Source organism: Elephantulus edwardii, unplaced genomic scaffold (assembly GCF_000299155.1).
Source record: "Elephantulus edwardii isolate Elephantulus edwardi_28Jun2011 unplaced genomic scaffold, EleEdw1.0 scaffold00015, whole genome shotgun sequence".
Classification (NCBI taxonomy): domain Eukaryota; kingdom Metazoa; phylum Chordata; class Mammalia; order Macroscelidea; family Macroscelididae; genus Elephantulus; species Elephantulus edwardii.
In genome coordinates, this window is record NW_006399765.1 from 22756443 (window position 1) to 22773334 (window position 16892).

Here is a 16892-nt window from a genome sequence, read left to right on the forward strand (position 1 = left end):
TGTGAGAGATAGTCAGATGTAACCCACCTACAAAACAGAGACAGGATTATTATCAACCCAGGTGCTTAAAACGTGAAGGAAACGTCTATGACTCTACTGAAAAAATAAGAAAATGTCATGATCGCTAGTAAATTAATATTCTCAATACACATACTGTGTAATTTAAAAGACCCCTCAGCACTGACACGGAATCTTCTCTTTCCAGAAATGGGAGAGTGCCTGGATAACACATCAAACCCCACATTTAAGTTCCATCTGAAAAGAGAAACTGGGTAAGCTTTGGCCAATTAGAAAAAAAAAAAGATTCCCAACTGAGGCCTTGTCACATGGGCACGTATCTGCTAAGTTTGTCGCCATTTTGCCTCTGACTACTGCTTTTATGAGGTTGCTGTTGAAATAAAGCTGCCCTCTCTACGAAATAGAAGAAATGAAAGTGTCTTTTTCATGGTCTTTCGTTCCCATCTATAAATAAATGATACTGATATTTGCAAGGACCTGGGATGCCATCAGACATCCCAGGTTCCATTTAAAACTCATTTGCTAAGAAGAAAAATTTAAAAATTAAAAAACTACTAAAAAAAAAGTTGACGTGGTCATGTAAAGAGAAATATTAAGTAACAGCACAGCAGGTGCTGAACAATTTAAATTTGGGTAACAAGGAGCACCAAGCCCTTCAACCAGTTAGCATTCCAATCCGGCCGGCCTTCGATTCTGGTTTCCACATTTCCCAGGTTTCTCTCTGTGCCCTCCCTCAGAGGGGAGAAGAGGCGGGCCCCGCCCCGAGCCCCGCCCCCGAGCTCCTGCGCGGCCCCGCCCCGAAGGTGGCCTGACCGTCCACGAGCCCGCCCCGCCCCCTTGTTGATCGCGCTGGCCCCGCCCCACCCTCCCGACCACGCCCCAGAGGGTAGCCTGACCGCCCCCTTGTTGATCCAGCTGGCCACGCCCCCACACGGCCACGCCCCCGCAGGCTCCTCCTTCTCGGCCGCGGTTGCGCGGCGCTCAGTTGCAGCAAGATGGCGGCGCAGCAGCGGGAGCGCGAGGGCGGTGCGCAAGTGGCGGGGCCCGCGGCGGGGGCGGAGGCCGATGTCGACCCCCTGGGCCGCTTCACGTGTCCGGTGTGCTTGGAGGTGTTTGAGAAGCCGGTGCTGGTGCCCTGCGGACACGTGTAAGCGGCGGGCCCGGGCCTGACGACAAGGGGGAGTGGAGCCGAGGGCCGAGGCCCGGACCGGCAGCGCCTGCGGCGGGGGGACGGGAGCGCTGGCCTGAGGGGCGTCGGGGGGTCCCCGCCGGCCCGTGAAGTTGCGGGGCGTCCCTGTGCGCCGCAGAGAGCTGGCCCCGGAGCCCCCCGTGACAGCGCGCCTGTTGGGGTGACCGGGGCCGAGGTTAAAGGGCGCCCTCGCAGAACCCGCGTTTCCCTTCGACGGTTGATAGGCGAGCCCGCTGGGCGTTCGGGGAAATCTTGGGGTGCGCTCCCGTTGCCGAAAGGGAAGTGGCTGCCGCGGGGGTGGCGGGGGGCGGGGGTCCCCGCGAGCGGCCGTTGCTCCACGAGACACACAGACCCGAGTGGGGAGAGGGGCGTGGGCGGGAGGCCGCGGTCAGTGCCGGGGTGGACGCGCGGCGGCCCGGGCCCCCTTGGCTGGCGCAGTGGTCACCGTGAACCCTCAAGGGCAGCCGTCCTCCTCGCGGGCCCGCCGCGCTCCAGCTCGGGGACCTGCGTCCCCCAGTCCCCTCCCCCAGGGCTGCTGTCCACTCGGCCTGGGGAGCCCCGTCGCCCTCCTGGTCTGCACGAACCCCCTCTGCTCGTCTGGGAGCGCAGGTGGCCTCGTGGTACGGAACCGCGCTGCCAACCCAAAGGTTGGCGGTTCAAATCCACCACTGCTCCACGGGAAAGAGATGCGGGCATTGCCTGCCTGTGCCCTTTACGGCCTCCGCAGCCCCTCTGGAGGGTGGGCGGTGGGTCACTTCACGGGCCTCCATGGTCCACCACACCCTCCCGCACGGAACATCTGCACCCCCGTGTCTGCACCCATCCTCCAATCTCGAGTTAACGTGTAAGCCCACCCCGAAAAGTGTAGGAAGAGACTGAGGATGCTGCTCTCTGCATCTATTCTAAAGAAGTAGGAACGAGTGTTCACCCTGTTAGGAAAAGTGTTTCCTGAGAGTATGTCAGTGGGATCAAACCTGAGAGCAGTGAGAGAGGTGATGACCTTGCAAATGAACTGAGGGGTCAGTAGGGGAAGTCAGCCTCACAGGTGTTGACAGTGGAACTGGGTGCCCTTTCCATTCAGTCGTCTTGTCCTGGAATCAGCCCTTTTTATCCTCAGGTTTGCTTCCCTGGGAAGTCAGTGGACCTCACTGACTGTGAAGAGGCTTGACCAGCTAAAGAGCAGTGCGGTGTGAGGTATCCTTGACCCAAGACTAGAGTACATTTAGTTACTTTCGCTGTTGGGTTGCTATTGACTCATAGTGACCTTCCACAAAGTTACTGAGTCTGATTCGTAGTGGAAGGAGGGTGCCCATTTATCTACCTTGGAGCAGCTGGTGGATTCAAGCTGCCACAGAAACGCCACCTTTTAGTTAGCAACACAACACTCTTCGGGCCAGGCCACCAGCATTCTCTTACTTTTAATTATGTTCATTGCTCTTGTGTCAGAACTGCCTTAAAGCTGACCCTCTAGCGTATTTTCAGAGGCAACAAATTGCCCAGCCTCTCCCACAGAAGCAGCTGGTGTTTAATGATAGGGAATTAAGTTTCTAAGAAAACCCCTCACCTGGGTCAAAGGATGCAAAACCTGGCCCTTGTGTGCTTATTTGCTCCCCTTCAGTGCTGATTGAAGACAGATGGAAGCGTTGGTGCCTGCAGTGGTCTTCTCCCTCCACTCCAGTGCTGCTCTCTGCCCTCCCTGCCTCCTTTAGAAAGTTCATCCTCACTGAAGCTCTATCTGGAACAGTGGATGAGTAGAAAACTATCAGTCCCTGAATGACTTCATTTTTCTCCAACTTAGTGGAATACAGCTGGTTGGTAGGCTTCTGGTCAAGAGAGGAGGATTTCTAACAGTGTGACAGAAATCGTGGTGGCAGATCTCTCTGGAAGGCAAGCTAGAAAAAGGCCCATGAATAGGAAATGGAAACAGAAAGCAGACCTAAGATGCAGGGATGGTTTGCAGGCTTGTAACTGGTATGACTCAGACACAGATTGACTCATGAACCTTTGAACAGTGTGCTGGAGGGAGACGAGCTGCATGCTGGGCTTTGTGTCATCCTTCCTTGTGCTTTTTGGGACCTCCTTTGCTCTTTGGGTTTCTCTCTCACTCTGCATAGTGATAAGGACCTGCCTACTTCCCCACCTCATCACTTAATCCTTCTCCACATGTTCTCCTATAGTATAGCCCAAAGACCAACCTGCCTGCCTTTTGTACATCCCCTTTGTATTGGTGTCTTCTCTGTTTGGAATCTTGTCCAGATTTCTGTGGCTCTCAATTCAATTCGCTGCTCAAATATCACCTCACAGAAGCTTTCTGTATTCCCCCCAGCTAATCTTTTCCTTTGTTATATTACTTTCACTTAATAATTGACGTTTATATATGTCATTTTCTTTGCTCTTCTACTCCCGTCAAGTGCATAAAAGCCTTTGTCTGGTTCACTGTGTCTTCAGTGGTGAGTTAATAGACTCCCTCGCCAGCTCCCATTCAGTTCTAAAACTTTGCAGCATTCACATCTAGCTTAATGACAAAAAGAAAGTTTCTTAGAGACTATAAAGATTAGTCAGGTGTGCAGAAGATTACCTTTGGTATATATCCTGAGTCCCTCCTGGCAAGTTTTGTTATCATGCTGCAAATCTGTCATGCTGAATAAGCAGCCATGGTGTTCGCATGCCTTACTGCACATTCTAAGCTGTCTGCGCAGCATCACCTGCCTGGAAGTTGCTAGGTCCTGCTGATACTGCCCTGAATCATTTCTTCACTTCATTATCTGTTGCCTCGGTCAGGCCCACACAGCTCCTTGCTGTTAACCATCTGGTTTCTACATCAGATCTATTAACTCCCCTCACCTACCAACAAACAAAACCCTGTTGTCAGTGATACAGGTGTAGTGATTCATCTAAAACCTGCATGCTCTTACTGTTTGCTTGCTCTAAACCTCTGGCTTTGTAGTAGTCATGGGGGGGGGGGCGGAATCTGTTTCGTTTTTATTTCCTTAAATGCCTCATGAGTGTTTATGCCTTAGGGCCTGGATTGTGCTTCCCTTTCTCTACCAGCTGAACTCTTGAGGCTGACTGTGAGTGCTGCCCCTCGACTCCGGCCGGCTCTGACCTCCTTCGGCCACATCTAGTTGCTTTTGCCTTTGTGGTCTCAGCACTTTGCAGTCACCACCGCAAACAGCAGCCACTTACTGTGCATCTCATATGTGGTAGACACTGTACTGAGGGTTTGTTATACATCCTGCTAACAGATCCTGTAAGTTTATACAGCTTTGTTCATTTCCCAGGGGGAGAAAACTGGTTCACGGACCCTCACCAAGACTTCTTAATGGTGGGAACCAAGGCTTGAATTTCATTGTTCTAACTTAAACCGTATTAGTGATTGATGCCTTTAAATTGTTGAGGTAACGCTAGGAGCCCTGCTGGTGAAGTGACTGGTTTGAGCTCCCCAGTCACTCTGCAGAAGAAAGGTGTGTCATTCACACCCACAAAGATTCCAGCTTTGGAGTCCCTACTAGGCAGTTCTGTTCTGAATGGCAGGGTCAGAACCGACTCAAGGGCAGTGAGTTTGAGTTGGGTTTTGTGGTAACAGTGAATTTCAGATCTTAGTCCCTGTGACTGAAGGATCTTAGCAGTGTTCCCAGACACTGCTTTCTCCTCTGTGAAATGGGCAGAGTAGATCATGCCTCTAGGACTTGTTGGAAGGTTGTATAGCAGACATTTAAATTAGTGTTGGCAAAGAATACCGAACACACTGCCAGAAGAATTAATAGATCTGTCTGGGAATTACAGCCAGAATGCTGCTTACAAGCGAGGATGGCAGGACTTTGGTTACTACACCGGGGTGTTTTATCAGGGGGACCTGTCCTTAAAGAAGGTCATTATACTGGATAAAGTAGAGGTTCAGCAAGACAGATGACCCTCAGTGAGGTAGATTGATTGGCATAGTGGCTACAGCATTGGGCTCAAAAATAGCTGCAGTTGTGAGCATGGCACCAGACCTGACAGTGTTGTATTTTGTTATTCATGGAATCACTGTGAGTTGGCACCAAAGCACAACAAAGCCCTTATCATTGCACCACCAGGCTCCTTAGGAAAGGAGCCACCCAGGAAAATTAGAACATAGCTAGTTAAGCCATGAACATTCCTCTGTGTCTCTCAGTAGTTTACATTTGTTTCTGGACCCGTGGGCCCTTTGCAGTTGTCCCTCCCCCAGTTTCTGACTGGCATACTCATCTATTGGGAGTAGGGGGTGAGTTGGTTTAATCTCTTAGTCATTGATGTCTTTTAAAAGTTTACCCATTTTGGTGTCTTGTCTCCACAATGCATGACGGCAGCTCTCTGTGTGTCTTGTTCTAGCTTTTGCTCTGCATGCCTGCAGGAATGTCTGAAGCCGAAGAAGCCTGTCTGTGGGGTGTGTCGCAGCGCTCTGGCCCCTGGCGTCCGAGCCGCGGAGCTCGAGCGGCAGATTGAGAGCACAGAGACTACTTGCCATGGCTGCCATAAAAATGTATGTGAAAGTAACGGGAGCATCCGTGTCCTGACAAGATGGGGTGAACGAGGAGCTGCTGTAGCGCTATTTCTCAAGTTTTAGAGCATGACTAGGGGACGGGACAGCACCTGTGCATGGCTGGTTATCTGTGGCTGTGCCATTTCATTTTGAGACTCGTTCTGGTTTTACCATCTTTACAGTTTCATTCATTTTAAACTCTACACAACTGTGAAATAATGTAGGCTTGACCCCCCAGGCCACTCCAGAGTTTATCACTTTAAAAGTGATTTGGTTGAGAAACTAGCCTAAAATTTTCAGCCTTGTGAAAAGCAAAATGTAGAGTTTTTGCAAAGACCAGTGCAGGGTTTTTACAGAATGGCATCATATAATAGTATGTACTTCTACTCAACTTGATTTTATTTGAGGATTTATTGGACAGCCTTGTGAATCCATCCCACTACTTTTAATGCCTGCTTCCTCTCATAGTCGGGGTATACCTCAACACCATCTTTCAGCATGGTGTAACACTAATGCTACCCATAGAGTGAGTAGTGACTCTTCTGAATAGGGTTCTTTTCCAGCCCTTGTAATTGGGAACTCCTTGGTTGGGTGTTTAGTCATCTAGTTCTTTAGCCAGAGGTAAAAGAACTCAAATAGTAGAGCTGCTGTTGCTTTTTCCTGTTGTTTTCTTTTTATTTAAAACCTGAAGGTATTGAAATAGTTTCCCTTACTTTTCCTCTTAGATAAAAAAGGTAAGGGGGGGTGTGAGTGCGCGTGCTTTTTATTTTCTTTTTTTAAAAAAATAGTGATTATTCTATGGGTATACCTATAAAAATGTTTTACTCTCCTGTAATTTCTCTCTTTTCATTCCTTAATACTTTTCTTTTTAGAATGCTTGTGATAAAAGCACTTGGATTTCTTTTCCCTTTCCATTTTACTGTTTTAAAACTTGGCTTTTACAGGGAAGAGTTCAGAATTCAAATTTTGGGTTTTTTAGAAACTATCACAGTTTGGCAACACCTCAGCTAGGGTTTCTAGCTTTTATTGTTTTTCCTTAAATGATTACTTTTCTATGCTGCACAGATGTATAAGAATTTAGTCCTTGGTTTCTTGTAAAGAGATAGTTTAAATGCGAGTATATAAAACTTAAGAAGCTTCACTGGGTTAGAGATGTGCCTGTAAGCAGATAGCAAACCATGAATAAAGCAAATCTTTAAGAGAGCTATTTTATGCTAGTATAGAAGACATCAGATTTGGTTGGGTAAAACAGCCTTGGAAGTAAGGAATTCTGTGACTAATGTTTTGGCCCCATTGGTACAACCAGTAGTCTAGTGAACTTGTTGGCCAGGGTGGTTTATTCGTAGTTTTCATCCTTGCCCTTGCTTTGGGGCTGTGTTGGGCCCGGCACAATGTCCTGACTAATTTTGGATAATCTCATTCCTTAGATTTTCCTATCCAAGATACGGGCCCATGTGGCTACCTGTTCCAAATACCAGAATTACATCATGGAAGGCGTGAAGGCCACCACTAAGGATGCATCTCTTCAGCCAAGGTAAGAGACTTCCTTGGTAAATACAGTGGCATGTTTTGGGGTTTAAATGTACAAGTCTGGCAAAGGAGAGAAGATTCAATTGTTACTCTGGCTGTACTGATCTAAGTTATGTTTTGGTTTGGGGATTTTCTTAGTAGCAGGGATGGGTAGTCTCCCCCGATGAGACTACCGCAGTGTTTACTTAAAATATTAGCACTGCCATTAAGTTATAGCCAAAATGCTTGACCTGACTCTGATGTGATGATCAGAGCTCTTATCACGATACACTCAGTAAGCTTTGCCCTTTTTTAGAGTACAGTGGTTGAAGTTGTGTGGAAAGGTACTCATGCAAGTTTTTCCCTGCATTTTATCTTCCCAGGAATGTCCCAAACCGTTACACATTTCCTTGCCCTTACTGTCCTGAGAAGAACTTTGATCAAGAAGGACTTGTGGAGCACTGCAAATTATTCCATAGTGCAGATACCAAGTCTGTGGTAAGAGTAACTTTCTTTTGGAAAAAGTTCAGCTTATATACTTCTGTATACCCACATACCTTTCACCTAAATTCACAAATTAACATTTTGCAATATTGCCTTAACCCTATTCTAAATAAACATCTTTTCTTGCTGAGTCATTTGAAAAGTTATAAGTACCATGATCCTTTATCCCTAAATACTTCAGTCTGTCTTTATTAAGAGCAAGGACACTGTCTTACAAAGGGTGAGTGAGTGTGTGTGGAAGTGCTTTATATGCATATTTTTATTCATATTTTAATCAGGATAATTAATAATAACATAATCAGACATTTAATTGGGGATCTACATTCAAATTTTAAGTTCTTATAATCTCCTCCTTAGCCAATTCCTCTTCCCTTGAAAATCCTAAATCAAATGTGCAACAGATAGCACGTCTAATTCATCTCCTTTAGCCTGAAAAACCTCCTCAGCCTTTCATTGTCTGTCTTAACCTTGATGTTTTTTTAAAAGGACAGACTAGTTTTGTTGTAGATAATTACTTTTTTAGGTTTGCCTATTTCTTTTTGTTACGCTTGCATCATGCTGGTTTTAGTGAATATACTATGTAAGTTTTCTTTTTTCTGTTCTTTTGAAAAGTTTATTTAAGATTATTATTTCTTTTTTTCTTTTAATAATTTTAATGAACATTTACAGAGATTTTGGATTTCCATTCATTCATTGTACTTTTCTCCCTGCCCAGCACCCTGTGTAAGTTTTCTGTGTACTACATTTCTTTTATTTATTATATCTTTTATTATTTATTTATTATTTATTATTGACATAATTTGGTTAAGGATTATCTGGTATTCACTAAATTTTTCCTCAGTAAAATTGTCATCCCCCTTTACGAGTAACTGCTCCATAGATGTGTGGAAAGAGGATTTAGATAAAATTATTCAGGGATGGTTTGTCAATTTTTTTACCTTTTATTCTCAAAGACTGGCATCCAGTTTCTTTTTAAAAAGAAATGAGTCTTCAGCTTCATAGCTGTAAAAGGTGCCCATACATGGGCTTTTGTAAGAATGCTAGGAGCACTGGTGGTCCTCTGAGAAGTTGACGCTGGGCTCCTGACTGAAATTTGATGGTTCAAGTCCACCCACCACCGTGGGTGAATGAGGCAGTCTGCTCCCATTAAGGTTTACAAGTTTGGAAACTGTATAGCAGCTCTCCCCTGTCCTGTAGGGTTGCTTTGAGTCACAGTCAGCTTGACAGCAGTAAGTTGGTCTGGGTTATAAAGACACTATAGTAGCTGTCATTAACTAATCTTAGACCTGGTTGCATTTTTGGTTTTCTATGATAAATATTAGGGCATTCTGGTGGCCTAGTGGTAAGAAGCTGTGCTATAATCCTGAAGGCACATGGTTCAAATCCATCAGCTTCTCCATGGAAGAAGGATGGACAATCTCCCATGTGAACTGTCTCTGAAACCCACTAAAGGGTCAGTTCAAACTCAGTGGTATGCAACAACAACATGGTAGATATTATCAGGGAACTTTGGCGGCCTAGCAACAAGAAGCTGCACCACAAAGGCCCATGGTTCAAGTCCAACAATGGGCCGAGGATAGGCAGTCTTCTCCTGTGCAGTTAACTGCCTCTGAAAACCCACTGAAAGGTCAACCATGGGTCGATTCCAGTTCGGTGCGACACAACCATAGATAATGAGGCGCAACTGAACTATTCATGAATATCTTAAATCCTTTGCTGATGCATTCCTTGGCGAGTTCAGATGCTTGGCAGCCGTTCTTTCCACTGGCCTCCCTGGCCTTTTTTTAACATTGTTTAACAGATTGCAGATGGAGAACCTTTGTATGCTTTTCCTACCTCCCTAAAGTCCTCTGTGTATACCTTTTTGAACAATCATTGTGGTTCCAAACACATTCTCCGATGGCTAAATCTGTTTCATTAAGGTCAAAGGGCATGAACTGTCCCCATCCTTTCTAAATGTAAGCTGAATCATACTGTGACATACTTCAGAGCATCAGGTGTGTGTTCCTTATCTCTCCTGTCTGTCTAGCTCTCTAGTCTACACCCAGTGGTGAATAGCACAACTGGCCCACGTAGAAAAGTTAATTTCTCTAACATTTAAAAATGAGATTTCTTAGTCTTAGTGCTCTTACGCATTTGAAAAATTAGTAGTTCTGGCAAAACTCAGCTGGTTCTTATACTCAGCTGTCCCTTATACATGGAACATGTGTTCTTGCTTGTACCTATCCTATTTTACCTATGGCTTGCTAGATAGAGCTTGAGTTTGTAACCCTTGTTCCTTGTCCGTCCCCCCTTTGAGGAAAAAGGCTCCTTGTGAAGTTTCTTTCCACTACATTCTCAGATCTCTCTCAAGGACCAAGAGTGTCTCATACAGACTGAGAGCTTAGTTTCACATAACTGCTACTCTTGATTTCACCCATCATCTTTGTTCTCACTTCTGGCTTTTCTCTCTTTGACCTTTTCCTTTGTGTTATTTTAAATATTTCTGAGTTCTCAGGAGTAATTCTGGGAGACATTTGATCTGGTCATTTCTGTAGATAGAAATGTCTTTTTCCTCCAGCTGGTTTTTCAATGGTTGCTGTCTTTTTTTCCTCCCTTCCCCCTTATGCCGCAGAGTCGGACACACACTGGAAATCATCTTCATGAGCCCAGCTCATTCTCTGGGAGTTCTGCTTTCCTTTACTGCTTAGTAGTTGTAAAAATGTGTTTCTTTTGTAAATAGTTCATGTGTAAAAGGTAGACTGTAACAAGTATGTGTCTGATTTCATCCTTTGTCCCCAGTTTATCACAGCTTTGTCCCTGTTTCTTTATAATGTTGCATTTTATTCTTTATTCAGATTTATTAAACTGTGATGATGAACCTTTGGACTACATTTTTTGGGAATGGGAACAAAGAATGGATTTCTTTCAGTCAGTTAGTCAGGTGCTGTCTTTTAAATTTCTTGACATAGGCTGGTGAACATGTCCAGGGCTGCATCTGTTTTGTTAAAATGCACCACTTGTTATTCTGTCAGTTTCATCAGAGTGTGGAAATTATTGAATTATTTTTAATGTCACCTGCAAGTAAAACCTTGCTGAAGATATTTTTAAATGGCTGGAGATCTCCATTGACAGGGAACTGCTTGAAATTCAAGTTGTATACAGAAGAGGCTGTGGAAGGAGGATCATTGCTGATGCCACATGAATCTTGGCTAAAAGCACAGAATTCCAAAAAGATGCTTACTTGTAATTTATTGATTATTCAGAGATGTTTGACTCTGTCAGGCATAACAAATTATGGCTAACCTTGAGAAGAATGGAGTGTTAGCACAAGAATTGTGCTCATATGAAACCTGTACATCAACCAAGAAGCAACTGTCTGAAAAGAATGAAGGAACTCTGTTTTGTGGCTTAAAATCAGGAATGGTGTGCATCAGGGTTTATTCTTTCTCCATATCAATTCAGTCTGTGGCTAAGCAAAACATTTGAGAGGTTGGACTATAGAAAGAATGTGGCATCCGGTTTAGAGGAAGACTTGTCAACAGCCTGTTTTGTGTATATGCCAACTATCCATTCTTCAACGACTTTATTTTACTTGAGCATTTTACAATCTACAGCAATGGAAGTAGTCAAGAATCCAAAGATGTGTTACCCTGGGAAAATCTACTGTCAAGAACCTTTCCAAAGTGCTAAAGAGTAGCGATATCAGTTCAAAGATTGGGGTGCACCTGACACAAGCCATAGTATTTTCAGTTTCCCATGCATCTGAAAATTGGATAGTGAGGATGACAGAGGAAGAATAGATGCCTTTTCATTTTGTATTGGTAGAGTATTGAATATACCATAGACTGCCAAAAGAACAAGCAAATTTGTTTTTTTTTATTATATTATTTTTGTATGAGTGTACCATCAAATCAGATCTGACTGGTACAGGAGGAGATTGTCCCTCCTTCCCCGGCAGAGCATCTGGTGGATTCGAACCGTGCACCTCTGGGATTGTAGTTGCAGCTTCTTGCCACTAGGCCACCAGAACTCTCCTAGAACAAGCAAATTTGTGCTGAGGACATACAAGTAGGATACTCGTCAGAGGCAAAGATAGTCCAGCTTCCTCTCAGATACATTGGGCACGTTGTCAGGAGCCTCAACAAGATAGATTGACAGAGTGACGAGCCATGCTTGGGCTTGAGCATGGCAGAGATAAGCATGGTGTAGGATAGGGCAAGGTTCAGCGCTCTTCAGGCCATGGAGTCATAGGCACGACAGTACCTGACAACACGATAATGTATTATCACTTGCTATTTTCGTTTTATAAAAATAAACCCAGCGTAAAACATCCCACCATGATGAGTAGCCGATCTTGAGATCAGACAGTTACAAATCATTATTTTCACTCAAATAATTCAGTCACCCTTGTCTTTTGACACTAATAATCATCATTCTGTTTTATCTTTGTTACACAGGTCATTGAAACTGAGCAGGTGCTAACCTGGAATGGCATTGTACTCGTTTTCTAGGTCTGCTGTAATAGAACACCACAAACTGGGTATCTTAGAAATGTAATATGTTGCTTCTGGAGGCTGGGTGTCCGTGATCAGGGTGATGATGGTTTCTGAGCCCCCTACTTAGTTTCTGATAGTTCCATGTGCTTTCTGCTTTGGCATTTGAAATATCACACATCTGTCTTTCCTTTGTCTCCCTGGTTTTTTTTATATCCTCACTTTAAAAAGGACTAGTTGTATAGGACACACTCTACTAAAGTATGAGCTCATGTTAGCCTAACTGATAAGTACCTTCAAAGATCTTGTTTCCAGAGTCAAACATTCAGGGGTGAGGACTTCATTCAATTTATAACAGTCAAAAAACATGGAATTTTGCTTTCCCTTATGATTCCAGAATGGCTGCCTGGGTGAGAGGGCATTCTAGGCAAGAAAAGAGATGTGTTCACTGAAAAATACCCCAGAGCTACATTTTCATTTCCCGTCTGCAGAGATTTTAACTGTGTTGCTTTATAACTAATTACCAAGTGAGAAAGCAGTTGTGCATAGACATGAAACATTGTCCATCTGTCCCCACCATCCACTTTGTTTTAAAGTGAACTAGAAATGACACTTAACAATAACGATGGACACTGAACTTATTTCTAGACAGGAATTTAAAGACTGTTAATAACTTAAGAAGTCCTGGTGGCATAGTCTGTTAGGTATTGGGTTGTTACCTGAAAGGTTATTAGTTTGAATCCACCAGTCAATCCGTGGGAGAAAGATGAATAGTTACTTCTTGTAAAGGATTTACAGTTTCGGAACCCTGATGGAGGGTTGGAGGGTTGCCCTGAGTTGGGATCTGGTTATTGCTAATGTTAAGTGTGATAATGGAATTATATTTGATAGGAAAATATTTTTAGCATTTTACTAAGATACTTAACGGTGAAGTGTTTTTATTTTAAGTTTTCTGAAATCATAGACATAAATGTAGATGTTGGGTGTAAAAGATACAGTTTATTAAACTATTACCTATTTTTCTTACGCTTGAAAATTTTTTTATAGTAAGTTTTTAAAATGTTAACAAATTTCTACATCTTTGTCTTATTTTGGTCAGAGGTTCTGTGCACTCATTATTCGCCGGTCATTGTTAACCACCTATAGTTTCGGGTACTGCATTTCCATTCTCTCCCCCCCCTTCCTGAAATCCCTTTGCTTACTCCTGTTGCAGCTTTCTCTTCAGCCCTTTGTCCTCTGTCCCAGCTCCTATCCTTCCAGGAACATATACCTCTAATTATTTTAGCCATTTCTTGGGAAGCCGCCACTTCTTCACTTTCTGTTCCTGACCTATAGTCAGGCTGCACAGCTGCCGCTCATCTACTGGAATCTTCCCCAGCTCTGATTTCTCTCTCCAGCCCCTTTTATCACCATATATTCCTTGCCAATGGGGTGTGGGGTTCCATCTTCAAACGGGAGCATTTATGCTTCACCCTTTTTATCTCCACAAACTTTCCATTCTAGCCAGCCCCGTCATCTGACCTCTTCCTCTAGTACAGCCTCCTGGCCTGATCTCCACGTCACTTCTCCCTTGGTGAGCTCTCTTGTCTTGTCTTTTCTTTTCTAAACACCTCTACAAGCCTGTATCAATCTCTTGCATGAAGCCTTTTAGACTGATTCCCTTCATCTCAGTACTCATCAGATGAGTGTATAAGGCACTGTTCTCTTTGCTGGTTACTTAACTTGATCTTTGCACTTTCAGTCTCTTTGTATGTTGTTGTTGAGTCGCTTGCGACTCATAGTGACCCTATGTACAAGAGTCCTAAACCCTTCTCTATCCTGTGCCAACCTCACCATCTTGGACATACTCACTCCCACCACCCTAATAATAGAATTGATCCATCTCATCGAGGGTCTTCCTCTCCTGCGCCATCCTTCCACTCTCCCAAACGTGATGTCCCTCTGCACCGACCAACCCCTCCTTGCAACATGCCCAAAGTATGTCAGACGAAACTTCAGAATCCTTGACTCCAAGGAGCATTCCGGCTTCACTCTCTCCAGGACAAACCTGTTTGTTCTAGAAGTATGTTAGAAGGCCATATTCTGTGTACTTCTGTAGCAGTGCTACTTTTCAGAGTACAGAAGGGGGTCAGGAAAAGGGTGTCACTGTGACATAAACCATTGTCCATCCTCAAGTGTCATTTGACTTAGAGGACACAGGCAGAGTTTCTGGGATTCTAATGTGAAGGAAAGGGAATTCTGGTGGCCTAGTGTTAAGGAGTTGCACTGGCAACCCAGAGGTACGTGGTTTGAATCCACCAGGTGCTCTATGGAAGAAAAATGAACAATCTCCTCTCAAGTAATTAACTGCCTCTGAAAAACTGCTAGAGGGTCAGCTATGGGTTGGGTCTTACTCAGCAGTACACAACATCATCCGTGTGAAAGCCCTGGCTTGTATCTCAGGAAGGGAAGGAGGCCAGACGCCACAGGGGCTGATGTCAACCTGGTTTATTTGGTGCCTAAGATGTCGCTTCTTTGTTAAAAGGTTTGTCCGATTTGTGCTTCGATGCCCTGGGGGGACCCCAACTACCGCAGCGCCAACTTCATGGAGCACATCCAGCGCCGGCACCAGTTTTCTTATGATACTTTTGTGGTGAGTGTAGAGCCCAGGCTCTGCTCTTTGCCCTGGGGACAACATGACACCCTCACTTCTCTGGTACGAGGAGCTCAGGGCCCTTGTGTTGAGCATTGTCATCAGATGCGAGGAGCCCTTTATCCTGGAACAGTAGCTGTGTGGCCTGCTCGGGAGCCAGGTATGCGACTAGCCTTGTGTAGTTTGGTGTTTGAGAAGATAAACAAGTTGGTTATCTAGACAGAAGACAGTTAAAGCCTGTCCTTATCCCTCTCCCTCCCCCCCCCAAAAAAAAATTTACCTACTTTCTTTCCATGTATATATATCTTGAGCTCACTGCCCATTGGGACCAGCAGGTAATGGAAGCTGTCCTCATAAGAATTTACAAGCTGGAGAGAGACTTACTAAGGAGTGGTTACCAGTGGCTGAAATTAAGGCTTTAGAATAACCATCCTTTTTCGGCCAATGCTATGTTGAATAAAATTCCTTAAAAATGCCCAGTAGATACTTTGGTCTTGTTAAAGTAAACAGCCTTCGTGCTGTAGTGAGCTAAGCCTTGAGCTGCTAACAGAAGTATCAGTAGTTTGAGCCCACCAGGGAGAAAGACGAGACAGTCCCATAAAGATACAGCCTTGCAGGCTCCATCAGGCAGTTTTGCTCTGTCCTCTTGGGTTGCTGTGAGTCCAGATGGACTCAGACAGCAGTGGGTTAAAGAAAGTTTCACTAGTTCTTTTGTGATCCTAAAGACCCCGATCTGTACTGACACCTTATAGAAATAACACTCAGCCGAGCACATTTGTTAAGGTGTCTCTCTTCCCCTCCTGATCAACTCCAGTTAATAAGTGACCATGTCCCTGCGCAGTCCACCTTCTAGGTGTCGTGCAGGTGGTCTGGCTCTCACGCTCTCTGTATGAAGGTGGCATCCGTGTTCTCATGAGGATAATTGGCAGAGACACAGGGTCATGCCGTTGCCCAGAGTACATGATTAATATGCAATTGGGCTTGGGTCTGTTCCTGGGAAGCTACCTCTGAAGCCCATTGCTGATTGCCCAGCCTCTTTGAAAGTGAGTCCCTGCACTGTGAGCAGTGGGAGAGGCTGAATGTCTGTTTTGCTGCAGGACTACGACATAGATGAAGAGGACATGATGAATCAGGTGCTGCAGCGCTCCATTGTGGACCAGTGAGCACTCAGCAGTGCATCTCCCCATCCAGAGCTTCCACGTGTGACTCTGGACTCTTGCACCTCCAGTGTACAGCAGACTTGGATCGAGCGGTGGCATTAAGGATGGGGCCCATCTGACCTGGGAGATAAAGGCCCTAGGGCATAGCTCCCTCTTTCCTTGGCCTCTTTACCAAAGTTATCTTCCCTTCTTGTTAATGTTTTGTCACCCAGTCTAGTCTCCTGTTAATTCGCAGCTACTTCCACCTCCTCTCCACCACCACCTGCTCTCTCGTTCCACACGGCTCCCTCTAGTCCAGTGATAATCTCAGGTCCTCCAAGCCAGCCAGGACCTTTTTTTGGGTCATGAATAGCACAAATGAGACCAGCATCATCATCTTGTCCTTGAGGTGTGAGCACTGGCAGTGTGCATGTGGGCAGAGAAGCTCCTAGTGTGCTCTGCCTCTTCCACTTAGCTGTGTATGGCAGCATCTGCTACAAGCTAAGGTGGCCTTTTGGGTCTGATGGCAGAAAGTTTGATTAGCAATGTTTCCATCCTGCCCTTGCACACCCTTAGCATTAACTGGTTCAGTCTTAAATGCCTGCATGGTGCCTTTTTAGGATAAGGTATAAACACATATTTTTAGAGTGTTTCTAGGTTAGGAAAATTAAAACCCATACCTGTAAATGGGAGGAAGGTCACAGCTTTTTGGTTCTGATTTTCAAACTGACGGGAGATATTTTCATGACTGCATCAGGTTGACCTCCTTACTTAGGGGCTTGCTAATAGTTTTGTCTTTAAAACATGCAAAGTAGTCCTGAGTAAGAAGGGTGAGGCAGGGCTCCAGCAGAGAGTTACTGGTTCTTTTCAGTTGGTGACTTAGTTTAGATTGAGCATTGTTTTCCTGTCACAGTTGGTTTCC

At 44.9% G+C, this 16892-nt stretch overlaps 1 protein-coding gene across 1 annotated transcript; it reads left to right on the top strand.

Moving 5' to 3' along the window:
• The first annotated feature begins 1011 nt into the window (after window positions 1-1011).
• Window positions 1012-15997, top strand: RNF114 (ring finger protein 114). The gene is made up of 6 exons (XM_006881629.1): window positions 1012-1165; window positions 5561-5711; window positions 7139-7245; window positions 7604-7718; window positions 14724-14831; window positions 15929-15997. The coding sequence occupies exons 1-6, from the start codon at window positions 1014-1016 to the stop codon at window positions 15992-15994; spliced, it is 699 nt and encodes a 232-aa protein (XP_006881691.1). The 5' UTR covers window positions 1012-1013; the 3' UTR covers window positions 15995-15997.
• The last annotated feature ends 895 nt before the right edge of the window (window positions 15998-16892 follow it).